The 25089-nt window shown below is 36.8% G+C and overlaps 1 protein-coding gene across 5 annotated transcripts in view; it reads left to right on the forward strand.

Moving 5' to 3' along the window:
• Nucleotides 1–25089, forward strand: part of LRBA (LPS responsive beige-like anchor protein) — a 367896-nt gene that overhangs the window by 316761 nt on the left and 26046 nt on the right. For 4 of the 5 annotated variants that reach the window (XM_033513748.1, XM_015624023.2, XM_015624024.2 and 1 more), the window contains 5 exons: nucleotides 10482–10571; nucleotides 13697–13889; nucleotides 16593–16655; nucleotides 19814–19969; nucleotides 23378–23545. In XM_033513748.1, coding sequence (XP_033369639.1) covers nucleotides 10482–10571; nucleotides 13697–13889; nucleotides 16593–16655; nucleotides 19814–19969; nucleotides 23378–23545 — 670 coding nt within the window. The remainder of the gene's footprint in view (nucleotides 1–10481; nucleotides 10572–13696; nucleotides 13890–16592; nucleotides 16656–19813; nucleotides 19970–23377; nucleotides 23546–25089) is intronic. The other variant, XM_015624025.2, reaches the window with a different exon arrangement.

Consider the following 25089-nt stretch of genomic DNA (forward strand, 5'->3'; position numbering starts at 1 on the left):
AAATAATTTGTATCTAGGACTGATTGGTGGGTATTTCATCAGTGTTGGTCAGAAGAATAGAAATTCCTCTTGTCTCTGGCTTAGCATAACAAAAGATGATTGTGAATGAGGGCTGCCCTCAGTTACTACTTAAAAGTTCATTTCTCCACTGATATCTCTATGTAGTAAGTGTAAACACTGGATAAAGGCAAAGAACAGAAAATTAGTAGCAGGAAGATAGAATATTATTTGGAGATTGCATCCTTGATTTGTACAGGAAGTTCAAATTGTATTTGTATATAGAATTTGTGCTTCCCTACCCTTCAGGAAGCACTCTGAATTTTTTACCATGCTTATCAAAAAGCCACTTTTAAAAAAATCAAAACAAAACAAAGCCGTCTGATATGATCTTTGAAGTCAGCAATTAAGGGAGACTAATAATTTTTAAATTAACAATAATAGCTCTAAAAACATAAAAATAAGCTCCATTAAATTATTAGCATCAAGTGATTTGCTTTTAGCCTTAGATGGTTCTGTTGTTTTATACTTCTTCTGCTGAAGAGAAAGTGTCTTTTTGTTACATGAAGGTGGTGTGTTTAACATTAGGAAGCAAGCTTTCTCCATTCTTTTGGCACTTTTCTTTCTATTGATGGTATTTCATTTCCATATGAACTGAGGAGTTTCAAAAATTATGAAGAATCAGCTTCGACGTAGCATTTGGCTTGTGATTTGAATGTGCCACTTCTGATTATATACATATATATATATATAAAAAGGATAATTCTTTTATTTTCAATTTTAAGTCATATGGGATAAATTATTTTGTGGATAATAGCTTTTAAATGTTGTTCAAGATTAATATCTTTGGGTAGTTTTATACATCTTATGTCTATCTCTTATGAGATAGATAAAAATAAAATAATACTTATTCTTAAGTATTTACAGTTTGAAAGACTTCTGTGCCCAAAAGAAGTTACAAGGATGCTTAGTTTACATGACCCCAGCTTCATGACAGCAGCAGCAGATCTGATATCCCAGAGAAAGCATTTTGGCCTCTCCTCTAGCTCTGGTCATGGTGGGAGTTAATAGCATATTTCAGCTCTAACTCAGCTGGAGGACCCTGACAACAGTGAATCTTTCACAGAGTATAAACACAATTTGTATTTATAACATAGTTAACATTTACTAAATAGTTGGGAAAACGATCAGTCTGGATTTAGCAGGTTGGGCAACAGTCTTTGTTGTGGCTGTGATGAGTTTTAAAATGTAGGATAAAATGGTTATAAAATAACTGTCACAGGGCAGTAAATTTCCATGTGTTGTATTCAGTAAGTAACAAATTCATGCAGGCAACATTCAAAGTACCATAGAAACTATCTTTGAATTATCTCTGGCTGGAAGTGTGCTGCACAGATGGCATGTTTGGGGTTGTACAGCACAGGAACAGTGGGAAAAGCCAAATAAATGTTTAACATTGGTCTCATTTTAATTGCAAATCTGTATTAAAATACCCTTATATGGAACTGGAATTAAGAAGGCTGAATCTAAAGGAAGTGATTTAATGGCTAAGGAGATGTAGATTTGACAATGCATCCAACCTCATGCCTTGGTCTTTTCCTTGGGTGGTACCCACAGCAGGAGTGTTTAACAGAGGCAGGGCCTCCTGTGGGGGCAGGTACCACTGCTCAATGAAATCAGCTTGTCTGGGCATCAGGACTCTCCCACAAAAGAATTCAGTATTTCTTTCTGGTGAAAGGAGCATTAAATAACAGGAGTGCTGCTCCTGACACCAGTTTATATCAGTTACCTATTAGTTCTCACATCTCTGCTCACACTGTGACCTGCTTGTGGTGTTGGAGTAAATGAGCAAAATAAGCATAAGCAAGTGCTTACAGTGATATCTGGGAGGTGTGGCACTCCTTTGATTCCATTCAGCCTGGAGTTTGATGTGATGAATGGGGATTTATTGCCCTTTGTCTTAACTTACATATTTACCACAATGCTTACAAACGGACATGAAAAGTATTCAGCTGTGTTCTCATTCAGAAAAATATTTGACCTTGTTGTTCTCTTTAATTCTTCATTACAGGGTAGATTTCAATTTTACCTGCTGCTTCTGCTTCTCTATCCAGCAGGAAAAGGAGAGATATTTTAGAGTTAATTAAGTTAGGACAGAGATGCTTCATGTATAAGGATTCAAAAAACTGTCTGGAAGTAGTAAAGTTCTTTGGAAGGAGGTAACTCATGTGAACTAGTTCTTCAGCTCTGAGTGTTTTTTCCCTCAGCCTTTTATTGAATTCAAGGGATAGAAATTTTCAGTGCAGTCAGTTCCCTCACCTCTTCTTGCTTGACCTGTATTGTGGATCTATCAGAGCCAGAGAGATCTTGAGATCCCCTGGACTCCTTACATTTTCATTTGTGCCTGGCTGCTCAGTATTAGCTGACGTATTTGTTGGCCAGCATTAAATAAGAACGAGTAGCTAGAAAGGTAAATAAGGTATGGGTAAAAGTGCTGTTCATGATACTTCAAAAATAACTCCTCTTGATATAAATGGTTTATATTTTTAAATATATAAATATAAATTTATATCAATATAATTGATATAAATTTTTCTGTTTTTACTTTTTCCTCTTCTATATGTGGAAAGGATGAGATATACTCATATATAATAGTTACAGTTATACACCAAATCATTTAGTCTTGAAAGCAGTGTGGAAGTGAACAGGACTTTTTTGTGTCATCAACATGCTTTGATTATTTGCAGCCTCTTTATGCTGTCCTAATGGTATCTGTATTGACTTTCACAGTAACTGGGAAACTAAACATTTTTGTTTGGAATGTTTTCATTCTATGTGCTCATTGCAGCACAGGGTGTCTAACCCAGGCATCAGTGTTCCCACTGTAGCCGTAGATGTGTGTGGTGTTTACTTACCAAAATTTGTTATTTAATTATTAGTTATACTTAATAAATAGCTGCTGCTTGAGTGAGAAAGCTTGTGCTCATGCCAGAGGTGTTTTCCTTGAGCAGTATCTGAAAGTCAAGTCTCAGTTAAATGCTACATTCTATTAAATAATAACAATTAGTTCATTTGTTGCAGTAGAAAAATCTGAGATGGTGTTGCACCCATAGTTTGAAACTGCAAGTTTGGTCTTGCAGGTAGTAGTTTTGACAGTTTAAATAAATGTATTTCATAGCTTAACAAAAGGTTATTTTAGGTTGTTTATTTTTCACAATTTTTACAGATTCTGAAAGGTGATCACAGAACTCAGTTTAAAGACCACTATATTTTTGACTTTTACATCTCTGTATTAACCTCCTTCAGATTGAAATGTTTTATTTTAATTAAGATTTTTTTATTTCATAAATAGAGATTACATCAATGTTTAGGAAATTCTGTGGAATGTTAACAGATTGGAATTGACTGCTTTATTCCAGAAGAAAAGGTTTTATATAAGAAAATTTGTGGTTGTTTAGCTATTTAAAGGAGCAAATGAATAATGCCAGAAATTTAAATTTGAGGGTATTGTGCATTGCAGTGCCACTACTTTCTTTGTGATAATTATTGATTTTAAATGAAAGCTCTGAGTTGCTCTCTTGAAATCTTCAGCTGCTACAGAAAAGAGAGATGAGAAGCAATTTTGGTTGTGGTGCTCAAATGAAACAGAAACTGTTGTATTTTAAAAAACTAATCCCAGAGCTGCTTAGGCTTTTTGTTGTACTGAATCCAGTTTTATTTGCAGGTCCTTAAATTGATCTTAACTCTCTTTTTAGACTCTTTTCCTTTTTTATTTTGTCAGTCTCTTTGAAGTACTACCAGACCTGTTTTTGTAGTTCTAGTGTTTTTTATCTGCTCCTTTCCAGTAGCCAAAGATTTAGGTGTTTTGAATGAGCACATCAGTGCTCCAGACAGAGATACTGTTTGAAATTATCCATGAACCCAGTGCCTCTGAACATTATTGAGTGACATTTGTTTCTGTTGGTTGTGTCTGCTCTGACTAACTGGTTTCTTTCAGATTGGCAGCTGGGATTACGCTGCAGTAGACGGATAGCTGCGTGAGCTAGAGATTGCAGCCAGGCCGGGCTGTGCCTCTGTTTAATATGCCTGGAATGTATATATTCAGATTGGAGCAACTTGCACGGCCCTGAGGGGTTTCTATTTGTATTCTCACAAACTGTGATTACTTCCTCTTTTACTTTAATGAGTGCCATGTAACTGTCACACTGATTTGTCTGGACAAAAAGACTTTGTTTTTTTCTTTTTTTCTCATAGAAAATTCCTAAATGAAGTTTAAGAGAAGGCTTAGTATTTTTATTTGTGAAGATGTGGTGGAAGGCATTCCACCTTTTCCATACTATTCCCCTTTTTCCAGTCTTCTGATGTGAACAGAAAAATGTATTATTCATATATTGACTTTCAAACAGCTTGAGGAAAAAAAATGTAATCCTGCTTAGAGTGACCCCCTCCCCTCCATATATCTGTAGTAGTTTGGATTTTATAAACAAGTGGTTAGACCAGTAACCAATCTCCAGACTACTCTGGTATTTTCAGCAGGCAGAAGGAGGTGAAACTGGTGGGGTAAGAAGAAAAGAAATATATTATGCAGCAGATATATTTCTTGCAAGGAAGGTACAAAGAAGAAAGAAAAAAACGCTTAGTTTCTATTTGATGACTTTAATTTCTCTGTGTATCTGTTGGTTTTTTGTGTAACGAGGCTCACAGTTTTGTTACAGACCTCGCTAGCACACAGAAGCAGGCAAAGGTTGTACGCTTTTTACTCCATCCCAAGTTGCTTGTGTGCTCTAATAAGGCCCTCCTCTGTGGGCTGCTGACAGTGTTTCTGCCCACACTTCAGCTCTGGAGCCGTAACCCTGAGGTGCTGAGCTTAGAGCTGTACCTGCAATAGTAGGCAGCAACAGGGCCTTCTGCATTCCGCTCGGTTAGCAGAGGGTGTGTCACAAACATTTTGCAGTCAGGTGTAATGATAACTAGAGAACAATAGGTAACTCTTGGTTTTGTAGTGTCTTTTCCTTAGCCTTTTGTCTGCTCCATTCTCTTCCCTGCTATTTGTTAAGATTTCAAAGCTAACATGGACAGTTTTCTTAAATCGGTATGTCAAGTGAATGGTGCAGTGAGAAAACAAAATATGGAAGTGGTTCAGTATAAAATGTTTGATTTGTCAAGTCAGAACAAGAAAAATAATTTTCTGGTTTGACATGAAGAAACTAGACTGCTCATTTTATTTTTAAAGTAGCAAATAGGAGTGTGTGAATTTATGATACTAACATTTGAGTGCTGTATTTTTTCCTTGGGTCAAGTGTAGTGCAATATCCCCAGGGCAGGTGTACAGCCAGCCAGCATATACATTGCCTGTGTCAGAAAAGCATTTTGTCCATTTTTCTCAATCTTGATCTAATGGGGATTGTTAGGGAATGAGGGAGATGGTACTACAAAGAGCTTCTCTTCGTAATCTTCTGCTTCTTTTCAGCAATTTTATCTATTGTTATGAATTGTGCTTGCTCTCTGGCTAGTGTTATCTGTGTTCCTGCCGTCGTAAAGGAATTCAAGTAAGAATATTCCTGTAGGGGTGTAAGTGTCTCTCTCTGGTCAGAGGGGGTTTTCTGATCACTTGTTACTGGAGCTTGATTTTAATCACTGTCCTGTGGGGAAAGGAGCTCCTTGGTTGGCCGCTGAGCCATTCAACTTCCCTGTCTGAAGGGAAACCTGTCAAACAGTCTGTGTTCTCTGATGCTCTAAAGCAACATCTGGGTGGAAGGAAGGCAAAGGCAAGTAATCATAATTGCATATCACCCAAGCCAATAGAAATCACTGAGGAACATGTGTGTAAACCTTTTTGAATATTGAAAAGTGAGGTAGGAGCGGCAGAGAGCCAAAGTAATTACTTTTGCAAGGGCTGTAATTTTCTGGACATAAATACTAGGTGGAAAGATGGAGGATGAACCCAAAATGTTTTCTGTCCCTGACATGTGTGCTGAAAGAATATGTATTAAAATGCATGTTTTTATTTCACCTGGGGTTTTAAATGTTTGGCAACTAAATCATAGAGATTTGGGAAGTAACTGAGTATACTTTGGTGCAGATCAATAAAGGAACTGAGAGCAGCCTCTTTGTAGCAAATGGGGAGATTGTAGCTTCTTGTATCCTCAGACCAAGGCATGCATTTTAACATGGGTGTGCTGTGCCCCTGGACTCCTCAGATAGTTTGGTGTTTTGTGTCTGAGGAGGCATGATGAAAGAACATTGAGCTAGTCCCTTTAAAGGTCTTTAAATCTGGAGTTAAACAGTGTATGTATTGCTTTTAAACAGTTATGGGCCTTCATTTGAGGATTTGAGTTCAAAACTGGAGACCGTTTCATTCTTTCTCTGTGACACTCACTGCAGTTCCCCCTCCACCCACCCTCCCTCATATTTAATTTTATAGTTCTTTCAGACATAAACATGAAAAAAAGCAATTTTGACTTAGTTTCTGAGTGTTGCTGCAAAGAAAAGTAACAAACATCTGTTTTTACCTTAACTGCATCCATATGTTCAACCTCCCCATCACCCTCCTTCCCAAAAAATTTACAGCCGTATTTGGTGGGTACTGCATACTGTTGAATTAACTTTCTTCACAGTTAGATGAGAGGGTAAGTTCAGAGACTGAAAATAGCCATACTAAACAGTGGCCAGGAACTACATTGTAGCTAAGCCAAGTTTTCAAGTCCTTTACTTTCCTTCTTTTAATTTTCTTCCCTATTCCCCTTTTCCCCTTCCCACATCCCAAGAGAAGAGGAGATGACCTAGGAGGCTTTTTAGGAATGGGTAAAATCAGATAAATATTAACTTACAAAATTTGCTTACGGCTTTCATGCTTTTAAATTAATTAACATTTGAAATATAATGTTATATATGTTAGAGATGCATACTGTGTGAATTACTGTAAAGGGTTACTTACCTTGTTTCATTTTATTACTTCTTGTAGCATCTGGAATGATTCTGGCCTTACCAAAATTTTGGGTTTGTAGATGATTAACAGGAAAAAGCCAGTTTTATTGAGGTATTTGAGAACAGTGAAATAAAATGTGGAATGATACTGTGTTTTACTTTGTGGCACACATCTTGCTTGCGGTGATAAGAATTTGTCAAGCTAAAAATATCTTTTGAACAAAGGTTTTGCCTTACCAGTTTTATGGTGCTCTTAATAGATGTGAAACCGCTTGTGCATATTTCCCAAACATTTCTACCTACAGTCATCTAAATGGCCGCGTGCTCCAGAGGACTCCAGCAGTGTGAGAACATGTGCCCTTCCTCTACTGCTGGAGGAGCTGTCTGTCTCTTTGTAATACTGACTGATGCTGGTAATACTTCTTTTCGAGAAAACTTAGTTACAGGCTAGGCTAGAATTCACTAGAAGGGAAGTGGATAATGACTTTCTGACTAATGAGCATTTTACTGTATTTTCTCAGGTGAGTGGTAGGTTCTTTTCTTCAAAGGAGATACTAATTATATCTCTGAGAAAAAGACTCCCTGGTCCTACCTGATTTTCTTTGACAGGTTGAACAAAAGTCTGAGTGGCATCTGGTGGCTCTTTCTGTTACATAAATTGAGAGAATGGGGATTGACTCCTGCTCCACCATCACATTTCTGGTGACAGAGGGAGGTCATCTTGCATCCTTCTGTATGAGATCTTTCTGACTGAGACCTTGAATGTGAAGTTGACATCTGGATTGACTTTGAATACAATCTGGGAAAAGGAAGGGAACCATTTGGGTTCGCTAGTACACTCTCTTGGTCATTATTACAAAATGTGAAAGCTAAAAAAAGAAACCTTTACTTTTTTTTTTTTTTTTTTTTTTTTTTTTTTTTTTTTTTTTTTGGTAACCAGAAGGAATGCAGAAGATTTTTTTCTGAAGTCTAGTCGCTATGTCTAGACATATTTGTCCAAATGTTGTTCCCTTTACCCAGCAGTTCTTCACATTTCTTTTGGATTTCTGAACACAACAGTAAAGACAATGTACACATACCAGTATCTGTGCTTTTATGTTCTGTGTACAGATCTGATGGTTGATAAAACCTTTTTACCTATGGTATGGCATGATACGAATATAGATTTTTCCCAGTTCTGTTATCTAAAAGGGAAAGATTGTGCTGGGGGCTCTAGCAGTCCTAGAACTGCAGACTCTCATATTTTTTAGAACAGATAGCTAAGCTAGAACCTAATGAGTCTAAAGGACTTGCTTGTGCTGGAACTGTAAATCATGAATTCAAGCAAGATAATAAACAGTGATGTAGAAATTTTCTGTTAAGACTGAAAATGGAGAAATTGTGATCCTCTGGGTCAGGGTTCAGCAAAATCATTGTCTCATTGGTCAGCAGCTTCACCAGGTCTGACAGATGCTTTGTGGAAACAGTGCCTCTTGATTGAGTTGGGTTGAGTAGAGTATTTTATACTTGTTCTACATCTGTTTGGGCTCTTGTAATGATGAATGTATTTGAAATACTGTGCATCAATGCATGATATCTTGTGTTTCATTTTCCCTCACTATTGGCACTATGTAAGAGTGTATAGTTTCCAGAGGTAGCATTGGGAATTAAAAGACATACCAGATTTCAAGGTTGAGATAAAAAATCTGACTCTATTTAAATGCTGAACATGAGCATTTGAGAATGAAAGTTTTGTATTGATCATAAGTCAAAATACAAGGAAATTAAGAAATCTAAAACTCATTATTTCCCTGCTTTACCTATTCTCAGTTCTAAAAGAAATTAATGGGAGTTGTGTTTGAAGAATATTTTATTCTGTGTTCCTTTGCTTCTACCCTCAATGCAGGCAGAATTCCCATTTGCTAATAAAAATATGCTGCTTAATCTGCAAGGAAGTTTAGGCACATCTTTTTAAAATCTGTGTGTTTTGAAACAAATAGCATTTTGTGGAGAGGGTAGGGCTGCTGACCAGTTCCTTTGCTAATGCCTCATGTCTTAAGAGACCTCAGTGCTTCTGTGCCCAGATTTGAATTTTAATGTAGCATGTCTCATCAGCAGGAAGGAGACTCACATGGTCTTACTGAGCTTTAGTGTTTCATGAGTCTGATACTGCTGTTTCTCAAAAAATGCTCATTGCATCACACTGTGTGTATGTAACATTTCAGCCAGCTTTTTGATAAAGTACTTATTCACCAGTTCTTTGAAGATTATGGAGCTTCCCAGAGTGGGCAAGAGTGTTAGAATCTGTTCACAGACTAATTTCAACTCCTGCTTTGGTGAGTTCAGATGTTTCAAAAGCCCTGCCAAATATAATAAGGTCAAGTGTTTTGGATGGCATATTTACTATCAAGAGGATAATTATTTTAAGGTCTCAGGTGCATTCTAGTTTTGACTTTGTTATTTCTGTAACAGGAGAACACCCTAATAATGGTCTAATGGTTATATAAAAACAGTTGTTTGTAAGAATAAGGTTAGCATAAGTGTTATTCCATTGTCTCAAAAATTATAAGGAGTGGCTAAAATAGAACAGGGAATGCAAGCGTAAGGAGCATTGAGGAATGTTGAACTGTGAAAAAGAAGAATTAGGGGAAAATACCTGAGGCATCAGCCCATGTGCAGCCTACTAGCTCACTGCAAAAGCAAGGTGATTAGTTTAGCTTACAATGAAAGAGATATAAACTAAGCTGAATGATTTGTAATTTTCTGTAGTTTGGGTCTGTTTCTGTGAATGGTTCAGGGGCCCAGCCTGAAAAGAAGTAACTTGTTGAATTTTGGCTGCTTGATGTTATCTTTAAACCAGTGGGCCAAGAGGTGACAGGATGGAAAACTAGCTGGACTTGCCTATGTAAGGTGTATAAGTTCACAGGTTTCACCATAATTATTTTTAAGAAATCACCAAACATAATATTTTCATGTATTTCCTATGAAGAAAGTACCAAAGCGTGTTGCTGAAGATACAGAGAAACTTTTAAAAACCCCTTGTATTATGCCTTCATGTTCTCCTATAGAACTGTTGGTAGTTTAATGCATCCTAACATTGTTTGCTCTTCTTGAATAAATCTGGAAGTAAGAATAAAAGCTCAGTTTTGCTTTTCTTGTAGTTACTGCTGTGAAATGAAGCAATGGAGTTTAACATACAACACTTAATACCTACAGAAACTTTTAAAAAGTTAACTTTTGTTTTTGAGTTATGATACAAACAGGATAAGCCAGTGTTAGAAAGGAAAAATTGAGCCAATAAAGAGGGTTTCTGATTATAATAGCTTGTTTCTGTTTAATATCATTGAGCAGGATGAGGTTTTGCAGAGTTTCTCATGGAAATAGCATCCACAGTACTAAAATGATTACCTCATTCTTAGTACCAGTGCCAAGCACTTAGCTCCACAGTGAACACACGGGGTTGATTTTCAACATGAAACAAGCCAGAAGTGTGGAATGACATTTTCAGGTGACAGTTATGGTTCTATTGCCTGTAATTAGCACCTCTTAACATGCAAACCTGCCTGTGCCTTTTCCAGGCTGTGGAAGCTCAAATACGCAGTTTTGGACAGACCCCTTCCCAACTACTCATAGAACCACATCCTCCAAGAAGTTCTGCCATGCAGGTGGTAAGTGCCATGTTAACTCTTTGTGACCTGCCATCGTGCTCACTTCCTTTGCCATCTTCCCTTTGCAGAACTGGACACTTTGACTTTGCTTTCATGTGGTTGTGGAGTTATGTTATTAAAACCAGCAGATGAGTTACAATTTGGTAGAAGTTGTATGCAGTGATTAACTATTTTTTTTTTTTATTTATTGCTGAAAAGATTGCATTGATTTCTAGTGTAGGCACTTTTTTTTGTCAGTGTAATCTAAGAACACTTCATCAACTGATTTTGTTAATACCATACCTGTACAGGTGAGAGCCAGTCATCATGGAGACAATTTTGTTAATCTTTGGCAGATTCCTCAAGAAGCATGGATTTAGGAGGTGGAACTTCCTTGTCTTTTCCCCCAGGCATAGGCTTTCCCCTAAAACCAGGATTACTAGGAATTCATGAGCTGAAACTTACATAGCAAAGAATGTGACTAAATGTGTTTTGCAGTAAAGCTAGGGTGATAAAATCCAGGCAGTGAGCATTAACATGCTTTCCCTTTTACCTCTACTTGTGTCTAATATAATTTTATTATACAAACTATTATTTTATTACTGATTGCTTTTCATATCATGTTGTGTGCAGTCCTTGGTTTTAAAATATCATTTGTGTTGTCATAGGTCCAGAACTAAGGATGTTAAGTGATATTCTGACAAGTGGAGCAAATGGTCTGCTAATTCCCAAGGTTTTCAAAAGGTTGCATTCCATTATTTTTAGAATGGACATTTTACACTGCAATGTAAAAGAAAAAAGACATGTCTTAGAGGACATGCAAGAAGAAAATATGTCCTACTCAAGCAGACTAAAGTTATTATTTTTAAAACATATCTGAAGTGCAGAAGGCTTTAAAAGATTACACAGAAACGTCAAATATTTCCAAAGCAGCTTGCAAACCTTGTGATGCAGGAGTGTCTGAAGTGTAAACTTCCTTGATAAACTGAGCTACTGGCCTTTCTCAAATGCTTCACATGTTGTACCTGAGAGCTGCTCAGCTGCCTGTGCTCCATGCCCAGGTCCCAGGCCAGCAGACGGTGCAGGGACTTGTGTGTGTGTTTCAGGAGAGCCCTGCTAACAGGGATGTTGGGGAGCCCAGGCACTCCCCTTGTGCAGCCACTTGCCATATGTGTGTCTGTCTGCCATGGTGCCATCACTGAGAACTTGCTCTAATTTAAAGGGATTTGTTTCAGGAAGAGGAGCAACTCAAGAAGTTGATTATTGGTGTGTTAGTCAGAACCATTGTTATATAAATAAATTTGATACCAGGAAGCAGTTTGTGTGGTTTTAGCATAGTGTTTTTCATGATGCTGAATTACTGAAGATTTAGCATGTAATAGAAGAAGTTAAAATCTAAGAAGCTAGCTGTTTCCAACTCCTGTGTTTTTTTGGTCTGGGGTACACCCAGAAAAAAAGCCCTTAGTTCTTCACTTGCTGGTTTTGTGGATATTAATATATGTTTTCATAATAGCACTATATTAAGTGGTTTTAAAAGTATTCCTGGAGCTGAAATACAGTAAGGATATTTCTGCCCTCATAATTTTGAATTATTTCTAGTTGCATTGTTTACTGAGTTTTGTTTTCGTGTGCATGTGTGCATGAATACAGCTGAATTGGAAGTTACCACGTGCTGTGTTAAGTGCACAAGCCGTAATATACACCAGGTGTAGTAATTAGCAGTCACACGAAGGCTGCCTATTTGTCTGGTTTTGCTGCTGTTGCTGTATCCCCTTGTGTTTTCAACCATCAGATAGCTGGATTTAATTGAGGCCACATCAGATGAGGCATTACTGACACCTTTAATTGAATGAGCATCCAGGGAGGATTAACTCATAATATTGATTGGCTTTTAGCCACTTGCTCAGAAGGGTGTCTGGGTAGCTTATTAGTTGCTTTTATTTACACCTTTATGCAAAGACTGTAAATAGGAATTCATAGAGCAATATGTTTTTCTAAGTACTCTTAATAACTTTTTAAAAAGGAGTGATAATAAAAATGCAAATTTATTTAATTTTTTATTAGTTCTGTATAAATATACATTAAATGTATGCACTTACATACACATATATGTAATGAAATATTGCAGGTGGAGAGTAGCCAAGGACACTTCATTAGTATTCTAATTTGGTTAGAAAATTACAAATACTTGAGTAATGTGGCTACTGGTGACCAGGATGATTGTACCTCTGCATTTCAATGGGGTTCTCTTTTTTTCAGATGCACCACACAGTCATAAACCCATTAGGTGTTGCTTTTTCTCTTCATGCTTCATATCTAGATCTAAGGTCCTCAATACTTTGTTTTGATGTTTGCAGAATTCTTAGAGAACTTAGTTAAAAAGTTATTAAACTTTTCAGCTTACTAAACTGAAGAAAACTGAAACCTAAAAAATTATGTTGAAAAATGAGAGTCTGGGTTTATTCCCTCCCTTTAGCATTTCTGGAAACAATGCAGGATAGTGTCTGTAATCACGTCCACTTCGTATTCTTTACAACTGCATTTAATTATGCTTGTCCTTTCAAACACATTTGCAGTTAAGTCTTCTACTTTGCATTCATAAAACATATTTTTGTATACCAGAAATATATACAGAACATATATCTAGTGTATGTGTGTATCTGTTTATTTTAATGTGCTTTCATGTTCTCATCTGGCTTGTAAAGAATTACAGTCTGCCAATTTAATGCAATTTGAGACAATCTCTGGGAGCAGGAATTTCTTTTGCTTGCTTTTTTTTGTGTTTCCCTCCTGGTTTGGCATTGCTTTACTTGACATACTGTCTCTGCAGATATGAAGGAGAATTATTTTGGCAGAGATAGACGATTGAAAACTTTTAGTTTAATCTGCTGTAATCTGTAGCAAAGGCTGTATACAGACACCCTATGTTCAACAAAGCCCTCAGATTAATAGGATACATGCAGGGTTTTCTCCCTAAAATGGTTATTTCCACAAGCCTGTCCACTGTTATTGCATTTGTTTTTCTACTGCAGCTTCTATCGGATCTCGTGGGTTTTAATTCAATCTTCCTTTTCTTGTCCTGTCTCTTCTCCTCCCTGTGTTCTCTTTTCCCATGTATTTGGGTTCTTGTTGTGTGCACTCAACAGTATCTCCTCCTGCAGAGCCCCTTGATGTTCACAGAGCAAGCCCAACAGGATGTTATCATGGTCCTGAAGTTCCCGTCCAACTCCCCGGTCACTCACGTGGCTGCCAACACCCAGCCTGGCCTGACTACTCCAGCTGTGATCACGGTCACTGCAAACAGGCTCTTTGCTGTGAACAAGTGGCACAGCCTCCCTGGTAAGTACATTAAAGCAAGAAGCCTAAGAAACCCCTGTCATCTAGCAGCACTTCTCTTGTCTTGTCACAGTTTGCTGTGGAACTCTTGTGAGTTTAAGGTGGAAAAAGCAAATCGAGTTCATTAACACAGCAGGCTCTTCACATATGGGCTTAGTTTCTCATTGGAAAGATAATCTGAACTATTGCAGCAAGATGTGTAGCACACCAAAGGTTTGTAAAAACGATATATTGCTTTCCAGGCCATCAGGCACCATGCAGGGAGACAAAATATCACTATTTCAGCATGATAAAGGCACACTCTTCCTCTTAAATTTGTTCTTCTGTCTGTTGGGAACCTGAACTATATCATGTCAAAGGCAGTTTTAAAGCATGTAGAACTTGCCTGAAATCTTCTCTGCCAGTTTTTTCTTGATTATAAACTCTATATGCTGCTGTTAAAGCCACCCTATGAGAATTAGAAAATAAAATATATGGGAAGTCTTATCTTAAACATCGTAATGTTACTTATGTAGGTGCTTATGTATTGTCAGTATGAAAGGAGAACAAAATAGCCATTTTCACAGCAACTAATAAAATTAATTTTTCTTTAAAAGTGTGCTGTACTTGAGAGTATAATTCTGCTTTTAATTCTAATATTCTCCAATCTTAAAGACTTCCGTCTTCCTTTTGTTGACTATGACAGTCTTAGGCCCAAGCTGTCAAAGGGAGCTTATTTTGGTGCAGTGCAGTATATTTGGCCAAAGGCTTTTTAAGAGACAGGGGGAAAAGACCTACTCAAATAACTTAAATAGAAGATACTCACACTAGAAAAACACACGGTTGAAATTCCTACTAAGAAGTCTTGACCCATGGTTCTTGATTACTTTTTGAAAAAAGCCAGATGACTCCCGCACTTTTTCCTAATTCTTACAAATTACCTCTCAAATTGAAACATCTATGTATTATTTCACCCGCCTGAGAAATGCTTGAAGAGAAAGGTGGGAAGGAAGGGGGGAAGGGAGACTTGTCTAAGATAACAAGTTGCAAGTGAGAACTATTTACAGGGCTCCTGAGATTTCTTTGAAAGGAGGATGACAGTGTCCTCATATACCTTGGATGTGTGACCATGGGCATATAATAGTCAAGGCTTTTAACAAATGGCCTTTGTGAACATACAACAGTCATGGGAAGAAGAAAATGTTCAAAAGTGGTAGGAGTTGATTTTTATTGCAGCAGAGTCCTGCTGGTTGATGATCCATGAGCAAGCCACCAGTTTGGTGAGTGTAGGAATCAACTGGTTCCAGTTGAGCAAAGCTTTCAGATTTTTCAGGCTTTTCCCTCATCTCTGAAAGGCAGAACCCTAAGATGTGCTTTTGAGTAGCTATTTTTTCATTTAGAGGCATTTTACAGTTGTCTTGCCATTACAAAGAATTCAGGGAAACCCACAGATCAAGACAAACAAAAGCCAACCATAAAAATCCAACAAAAGATCACCTCACCCCACTCCTGTGAGAGCACCCATCAGTTTCAGGCTATTAATAGAGTACTGTACTTAAGATACCTTGGTGTGGACTCCTGAGCCTTTGCTGTTGTTGACTTCTGATTTTATACCAAAAGGGGATCTCCTGGGATGAGAGGGCAGGTATCATTACTGCTCCATATCCCCTGCTGTGGGCTTAGCATTGTCTTTGTTAATGAGGCATCATGATAAAAAAGTTAAGTTGCCAAGTGACCAGTTGTCACTAATGTGTAACTAAAAAGCCCATTCCTGCCTTTGAATATGAATTTGGTGGCTTTGCTGACATCTAATGGCACTGGTAGCCAGCAGGATGCTCTTTTTCATCACCTAGGTTTGATGTTTTATTCTATGATGGTGTTTCATTGCAGTAGAACTTTGAATTTACTTATGAATCAGCTATTTAAGAAAACATTGTATCGACGCTAATTTTTATATTAAGCTGTGGATAGTAGACAGAAAAATCATATGTGTAAGTATTTAGCCATTATTTCTTGTTTGTCTTCCAAGAAGGTATTGGGCGGGGGGGAACAGTTTGTTTGTTTCTTTGTAGTGAAGCTGTGGGGAAAAAAAAGGGTTTTTTTGTCCCTGCAGGACAATTCAGTACACAAACATTTTACTGGGATGCCTGGTGCCCATATGAAGTGTGGGTTGGCAGAATTAATATATTAACTTCTATGCAAACTTGCAAATAAATGGGTTTTGGTGATGGATGAGTCCTTAAATACAGGCTGACTATGAGATGACTACGAGATTTCCCTCTCTGCATCATAAACTGACTTTTAAAAAAAAATGTCCTTTGTGCTTCAGTTGTTCAAAGCAGTGCTTTAAAAAGTAAAGAGGAAAATAGTATTTGCTACAGTCAGCAGATGGTTGTCACATTTTGTTTTCAGTCCTCTTTACCACTTAATTTTGCTTTGTTGCGACAGGAGAGGTTGCCAGTAAAGCATCTGCTAGAGCTTATGGCTCAGGACCAGAGCTGCTGCTGATGGCATACATTCAGAATAGCCCTAATCTAAAATAAATGTTTAATAAGCAGCCTGCAAAAGCACCTGGATTTTTTTTGTTTTTGTTTTTCATTCAATTGATGCAGTAGAATCTTGAATAGTTAAAAAAAAGGGCATAGCTTTGATTTATAAAATATATGTGACGTCATATATTAAAAAAAAAAAATACAAAGTTTTAAAATTTTCTTTCCTGAATTCCAGCTCATCAAGGTGCTGTACAAGACCAGCCTTACCAGCTGCCAGTGGAAATCGATCCTCTCATAGGTCTGTCACTTCCTTCTCTCTTTGCGATTCATTAAGCTCTGTATGGTGGCCCTGAAGTGTAGATTACGGTTGTTTTTCACTTGCTGGTTGCTGGGAATGGAATTTTCCTGATAAACCATTTGCATGCAAATTGGAATGCAATGAGCTGTGGCTATGCTGGTATTTCATCAACTCCCCCTCGTTGGTTTGCCTAATTTGAACAGGCCTAGGACGCGTGTCAGTGAAAATTAATATGGATGCTGTAATAATGTGTGATTGAGAATGTGCATGAAGTACTGTCAGGATAATATTGGATCTTTTCATCACTCAGACTTGTTGATGAGCAGGAGCGAGGCACGTTATGATGAATCGGTGCACTGGTAATGTGATGGAGCTCCTTTGCTGAGGAAATTTTCATAATAACAGTGGGGTTCTTAACTGCACCGTGTTGTGAAAAATAAAACCATGGTGCCAGGGTTTCATCATTAAAGGAGATCAATCCTTTCTTCATAGACCTGCTGTTCAGGCTGAGGGGATTAATGTGTAATTGCAAAGCAGTTTCGAAGTTGAAATATATTGCCCACTCTGGTTTAGTGCTGAGATATTAGTATTCATTTTTCAAGTGTATTGCATCTTTTGATCAGCTTCACCAGTTAAATTTGTGTGTATTTTTCTTTTATTAAAAAGGGGTGGATGAATGTCTCTCCTTTATTTAATGACTCAGTGTAATAGATGCAATTAATGATTTTTTATTATAGAGGTTTATCAGTTTATATAGAACTGATTTTTCAATTAGCAGGTTTAGAGTTTGGTCAGTTCTTTCATAATAGGCCCAACTTTAGGGAGTGCTTAGCTGGAGTCTGTACCATGGCAAATGGAACCTTAAACAGGATGAGAAAAGAAAAATTCAAGTACCTAACACCAAAACACAAACTAGCTGTAGGACAGGAGCAAAGAAGAAAGCATTCTGTCCCCCCTCAGTTTTTTTAGACTTTGAGCTTAGTTTAAAAACCAGCTGTTTCAAGGTAGTTTAACTGGAAAAGACATGGTGTGGCCAGTTACAGGAGCATGCAAAACTCAGAGCAAAGATGAACTTGCCTGGATAGGTTAGAGTGGCAGGTCTATCAGCCAGTGAGAATTAATTTCAAAACTAATGTGCACATCCCAGTGGAAGTGCGATATTTTTGTCTGCAGATATGGACCCTTCCTCTGTAGCCATTTTGCTGGATAAGCTTTAGGGTAATTAAACCAGGAATAGTAGGGGCATATGAAACCATTTTATAGAGCTGATAAAAGTAAAGTGTTTTTCCAAAGTTTCTGAAATCAGTCCTCATCTGAATAATGCAGTAATTATTATGAGGCAGACACATGCTGTAACTCTCCTTCCTGAAACAGATTTTATCCAATAAATGTTGGGAGCAGGAAATGTGCGTTCTGCTTTAAAACCTGCTATCAAGTAGATCTTAGAAGTGTAAATAAATATTACAGCAAAAAATCCCAGATTACATTGGTACAAAGACCTTTAGTGTTCACATTCTGAAAAATGGTTTAATATTCTCTTCCTACCATAGATCTCAAATCAGCCTTGTAATTACACTGGACATAGTTTAAAAGGTTTAAGGCTTTCTTTGTCATTGCTAAGTAGCATCATTGGGTGCAAGCAAGTAATTATGTAGGTAATATTAGAGGATTTTAATTGTGGCTAGACACATTTACCTAGAAATGGTACCTAAGAGGACCACAAAATTACACTTCTATGGTTATAGCAGGAATCTTGTTGCTGTCTTAGTCATAAGGAGAGATTCCTGCCCTCCTCATTTTCGCGGTGCACAGCAAGACATAAAGCAGCAATGTCTGATATGACACAGATCCTAGACCTCTTTTTGAGGTGAAGATTTTTGAAGGGCTTATCCTCTCTGAATTAGTTGATCTGCATGTTTTTTGAGGTTCCTTTGCTGCTATTTTGTCATACAGAGCAGTTCACTGTGAATTTATATTGTGGTGTTGTTACTCTTTAAGTCTCCCCAAGACCAGTAAAGGCCGCATTTGTACTACCTGCAGAGAGCAAGTGGCAACACCTTGCTAAATTATTTGCTATCCATATGGACAAAACAGTATCAACATTTTAAATAAAGCAAAAGCATAAATAAATGAAGGATTTGATACAGAGTAAATGGAACAAACCCAAGGCTTGGGAGATAGCTGGACTGTGAGAATGGAAAGGAGTCAAAAAACAAAGAGTAAAGAAGAGCACAGGATCAGGACAGAGGTACGTCTGGAAGACTGCCTCGATGGAAGTAATGGTGCTCCAAGCACTTGACAGACGCACCCAGGAGAAATTACTTGCCTGGGATAGAAATCAGATTCCCTCAGGAGCAAAGCATACTAAAAGTCTTCCTACAGTGTAGGATTTTCATATCTGTGTATGGGACCTATATGTGTGTGTATATATACACACCTTTTTAATCTAAGGACAAGATATGAGAAATGTGTTCACTAATCAATTCCTGCCTATTCCGTGGGTTCCCAATGCAAGAGTATCTCAGGAAATGAAACATGAAGTGATCAAAATAGGGCAAATTATTTCTCTCAGCCCTAAAATTAATTGGGGAGATAAGCTAGTTAATTTTTGTGCCATGTTTAAAAAAAATGTAAACAGTAGTGATGCTTACTGAGGTTTTTCCTTTTTTAAATGACAGTGCTTGCAATGAAATGCAACTGATGGACAATTTAAAATCATGATCCTTTGGTTGCTGCATTTGAACCACTCCGTGGTCTGTGTATTATCATACCATTACATTCCTTTGTTTAGTTTGTAATTTTAAATTTCTTATACTAGATCAAGGAGGAAAGGAATCTTATTACATTTCTGTGTACTGTTGCCTATGTGCAATCTTTCATTTATTTCTCAGCTGCATGTCACTTAAAAAAGGGAATTTATTCTGTTTTAGAATATATACTACAAGGAATTAGCATTGTTCCCAGAAGTGTAATGAGTATTTTTTAGTAGAATTAGAAAGAAAGTGTCCCTGCTGTAAAAAAAAACCAAATAGCAGAAGTGAATATACTTACATTATACAATGTATACAAATAGCAGTATTTGGTGTGAATGTAAGTTTCTTAATTGTGCTTTTGTTCTGTGAATGTGGATGCTAAAATGTCTTGGTTTTTCTGTTCAGCCAGCAATACAGGTATGCACAGGAGGCAAATCACTGACCTTTTAGACCAAAGCATTCAGGTACATTCCCAGTGTTTTGTCATCACCTCCGACAATCGTTACATCTTGGTCTGTGGCTTCTGGGACAAGAGTTTCCGTGTTTACTCTACTGACTCAGGTAATGTATTTTTAAAATATGGGAACAGCCTAAAAGAATTTTTTTTTCTGTTTATAATCAGCCTACTTTTTCAAATAAAGGATGAGGGTTGGAGTGTGTATTTATTCCCCTATTAATAATATTTGTCAAATCTTTCCTTGCCTATTGCTGCCATGTATTATTGTGTGCTGTCATTTTTTGTGGTATGAAGGGAAATGTGAGAGAAAGAGCTCTGGTTTAGACTGAGCTTCACACTTCAAGCTTATAAGAGAGGGATGCCTGCTCTTGCACTGTAGTTTCCACAGGTGAGAGTTTGTGTAAAGCTTGATATACCAAGAGAGTTAATTATTCTTAAAGTATTTGCTTGAATTTAACCCTGGTCTTTCAGCACCAGAGAACTGGGTATTTTTCAAGAAACACAGGCAAGTAGCATAGAATAGAAGTCTTGAAATCTGGTGAAGGAATATTTATGAAAAGCCTTTGAAAACTATGCCATACTAGAAGAATTGATTTGGAGTGACTGAATTCTTTTATATAACATAAACTGATCGATATAATGGGCAGCAGTTAAATTAGTCTGTCAGCTGGAGTGTGTCCAAACCATTGAAGTCATGCATGTGTGATGCTAAATAGAAAAGAATCTTTCAGTGTAGCAGCTACAGGAATTTAAAAACCATGGAACCCCAGGAAAAACTAGGTATGATTTTTTTCCCCTTTCATTATCTTATAATGGAAATAACGACCTCACTGCAAGGTACTTCTTTGGGATTAATGACCCAGTGTGGTTAATGTGTGTGTGCCATCAAGCTTTCCAGTAGGTTATTAATCCCTAGGGAATATCCTACATGTTTGTCATAGTTTCTTAAATATATTAGGTAACAGTGTTTTTCACACTTGGCAAACCAAAATGTCTGACAAACAGAATGGTCTTTAATGAAAATCTGTTAAGACTTTAGATCTCATGGCGTACTTTGGTATTTCTGTCATTTTTATGATTTTAAAGCCTTAACTATGAAGGAGAAGTTCCATTTACGTAATATTGACTGCCCACAATTCATTATACAGACATCTTGTTAGACCCTTCTTAGGTTAATTTTCTCATTGATGAAAATAAATTTACATAAAACTGTGAATTTAAAGTGGATCTTCAAAAAGGATAGCTAGCAGTAATAAATATTCAATATATATTCTTGATTTATATGAATAGAGAAATAATTCTATTATATCAAAATATGTGTTTTACTTCACACCTATGGAAGGAGCTTGTATGGTTCTGGTAGCCTTGCCCTGTATCAATCTGAACTATAAATATCTCTTTAAGTCATTTCCTCTGTGCATGGCAGATTTACCAGGCACCTTGTTACTACCATAGCCAGTAAGGGTATAAACCAAAATACCATTGACAGAAAAGTTTCAGATTTGTCTCTTCTATTTGTCAGTATAACAACTCTAGCTTAAATGAAGTGAATTCAGATGTAGTTTACTTTACTTCACATTGAAATGAGAATATAGTAGGGAAATCAGCAGAGCATCATGGGGAATAGATGATGTGATCAGTAAGGCATAAAGACAAGTGAACACAAGTGCTGAATTCAATTATGTTTTAGGACTTGCACAAAAAAAAGAACCATTTTCCCATGAGATTTTGGGTGTGTTTGTTTGTTTATAATAGGAAATACTTTCAACTTAAATCATGGGTTCTCAGCACAGCCAATCTAGCAGAATAACAATAAAACCTTCCTCCAGCAGTGGGAATGACTTTGAGAGAGTGTTTTAGCTTCAGTGCTGGAGACTTGAGTCTTACTTTTCTTTAATTATTCGTAGCACAGCTGTCAAATAAAACATTAACTAAAAAATTTGTTCTGTCAAAAACGGATATGAGTGCAAATGGAAAAATTTGGTAGTATTGTATAAAGAGGACAACTCATGTTAAAGGAAACAGGAAAGTTTGTGGAACTCTTATGAAATTAAATTTTTTTTTTTTTTAGCAATATAAAACAGCAAAATCTTATTTCTTATTTTGATGAAACTCATTGAATCTTTGGCTGCACAGTAACAAAATAAAACTAACCAGCCAGAAATAAACTTGTAAAATGCTTGTTTTCCAGAACAGAACCTATAAAATAAGAAATAATTGAGAAAGAGATCTCTATAACTCAATGATGTTTATAGCATAAACTTGCATTCTAAAGGTATAAATTACCTCAGGTAAATTGTTTTTCATACAGCTGAAAAATACATTACATAATTATTTGATCCCTGAGTTACCCTTGTGCTACAAGGTGAATATGCACAGTAAGAGCGCAGCCAGGAGTTTGCCCTGTCCACTTAGGAATGGGTCATGTGGTAGCATTCATCTCGCAATTTCCATTGGAAGGTTAGAGCAGGCCTAATAAGTTTTGACAGTGTTTGATTTTGAATCTTTAAATTGCATCTGGTTATTTTATTTTTTCTTCATGTACAAAAGTAGTTTCCCCTCTTTTTCTTGTAGATATTCATACATATCTCTTGTTTTATTTCTGTTTTTCTTCAGTTTAATGTAATTACCTTTTTGATCTTGTTATAAATCTGGCTGTTAATATTTTTGTTCTTTCCTCAGAACCACTTCCTTAAGTCTTTTGTTCCCATTAATTGTTATTTAGTGGCTGGATACAAATACAGTGCTTTTGTAACATTTAAAAAGAGGCTGGCAATATTCCCTATTATGCATATTAAGGAACCAATAGTTTTTAATTCATGCACCAAAATATTTTATTAAAATGTGCTTGAATCCCATCACTAATCTGTGTTATTTTTAATTTTTTAAATGCTTTTCTGAACATGTTATTTAATTTTATATTTATTTATTTATTTATTTTCAGAAACACAGTAGTCTGATTTCCTTTTTCTATTTTTGGCCTGTCTTGTCAATCCTTCCAAAGCCATCACTCTTTTTCCCTTCTGTTTCTCCTCATTCTTTATTCAGCCCAAAGCACAAATGGATGCTTAGTCATTTGGGCTGAGAAAGCCAGGGTCATATGTTGGAGGCATCACACATCACACTTCCTTGTGTCGTTGGGTGCAGGATTTGTCCTGGCCCCTGCTACCTGAGTGGGTGCATGAGAAAAGTGTGTGTGTGTGTTTTCTTTATCCCGCTTCTTCAAGATCTGCAATTGCTGGGCTTCAGCAAATCCAGTTAGACTTTTGAATAAAGCATAATATTAAGAGACTGCAAGTATTTTTTTGTATAGGTTGTATGGACTACTGCACTTTTAAATAAGTTTACACCAAATAAATAAAGAAAAAATATTACTCCCCACTATAGTTCTATTTTGAACATTTTTTAAAATTTTTTGGATAAAGAAAATATTTTTAAGATACTTGATAATATTTTTAATTTGTCTTAGAATAAGAGAGTAGTTTTAAAAGAATCAATTTTCTGTGTTCCAGGCAAACTGATGCAAGTAGTGTTTGGCCACTGGGATGTTGTGACCTGTCTGGCTCGTTCCGAGTCCTACATTGGAGGGAATTGTTACATCCTCTCAGGATCTCGGGATGCAACCTTGCTGCTCTGGTACTGGAATGGCAAAACCAACATCATCGGTGATAACCCAAGAGGTAAGAAAAAACCAAAAAAAACCTGCTTTATAAGGAGCTTTTCTCAAAATGTCTTGAGCAAATACTTCATAAGAGAATTTTAGATAGGGTGCTAGATGCGAAGTCCTCAGAGTCATGTATGAGGCATTCTGATTGGTTCCAGTGAAAGCAACAGGGCTCACATGATATAACCAAATGAATAAGGCAGAGTAACCCTGTTCCAGCCTCACTCAGTTTTAACCCCTCCCACCCAAACTTACCTTGCACTTGCCAAAGTGTTTATTCTATTCCATCTTGCAGAATTTCCCAGGAATTCCTGAATCCTGTCTTTTATTCATGAAGATTCTCCCTTTTACCTCTATAAAAAACAGTGAACTGCTATGACTGTACAACCCTGTATTATGTAACAGGAAAGGCAGAAAATTATCTTGGTTTATGCCAGTTTGAGTCCACACAAAAAAAATTAATTTCTGATCCCCAAAGCAAAGAAAAAGGCAGTTGAGAAAAACCTAGAGTAAGCCATTTTATGGGAATGAGGGGCTTTCAAGACAACTTCTGAGAGCTTATATACATAAATTTAGGGGCACATCATAGCCAAACAGAGCTCCTGTTCAGCAAAAAAAATAAAATGCCTTGAAGGGAAAGGGTAAGAAGAGGATATTGTATCCTATGAAGAGTATTTCATAGGTTTTCTTCCATTCATTTAAGGTCTTCTCTGACCCTGTTTAAACGTTTTTAGTAAAAACGGCTCTGCAGAGGGCAAAATGGACATCTGGAAAGCAAGAATTGGTATTAGAGCTGTCATATATTGCAGTTATAGCTGGCACACCATTTTCTATAATTGAAACAATACCTGACATCTTCCAAATTAATCAATTTGGTAAAGTTGTTTGTTCCATATTCAGTCTCTTACATCTGGAGTTATTTGAATTTGAAACACAGAGGTGGCTTGACTTAAATTGCATCCTGTGACCAACTTTGAAGAAGCACAACTAATTAATATCAGAATGAATATCTGAATTTAACTTGCAAATTGTTTGATGTTGACTGTGAAAGCTATGCAAAAGTTGAACAAGATGCAGCTCAGTTCATACAGTTGCAGAATCTTAAGGCAGAGGATGTGTGAAAACTATCCCAATTATCCTTCCAAGCAGCCCTGGTAAAGTGATGGTGGTTTTTCTGGGAAGTGGCTAGCAGTGTTTTATGAGCATCTTTAAATAAATATGGCTTTGCTTGAGGAAAAAAAATCTCTGTGAATACTACATACATATTTTGCAGTCTATCAATTTAAAGAGAACACAAACTCTGTGTTATTTTTTCAGACCTTGTAAACTTGGAAACTCCAAAGAGTTTGCAGATTCTTAAGCATGCCTTGAGAAGTTGTATTTGTCCCACATTTGCTAGGCTTTGCTGCTGTGTGAATGAGACTTTGAGGCTATAGGCTCCTTGATCACCCTGACAGATCATTTGCTGAGGTTCCATACCTACTATTTGACTCAAATATGTAGATTTTGTTACAATCTATTGACTCTCTTCTCTAAAGCAGATTTCTATCATATTAGTAT

Source organism: Parus major, chromosome 4 (genome assembly GCF_001522545.3).
Source record: "Parus major isolate Abel chromosome 4, Parus_major1.1, whole genome shotgun sequence".
NCBI lineage: Eukaryota > Metazoa > Chordata > Aves > Passeriformes > Paridae > Parus > Parus major.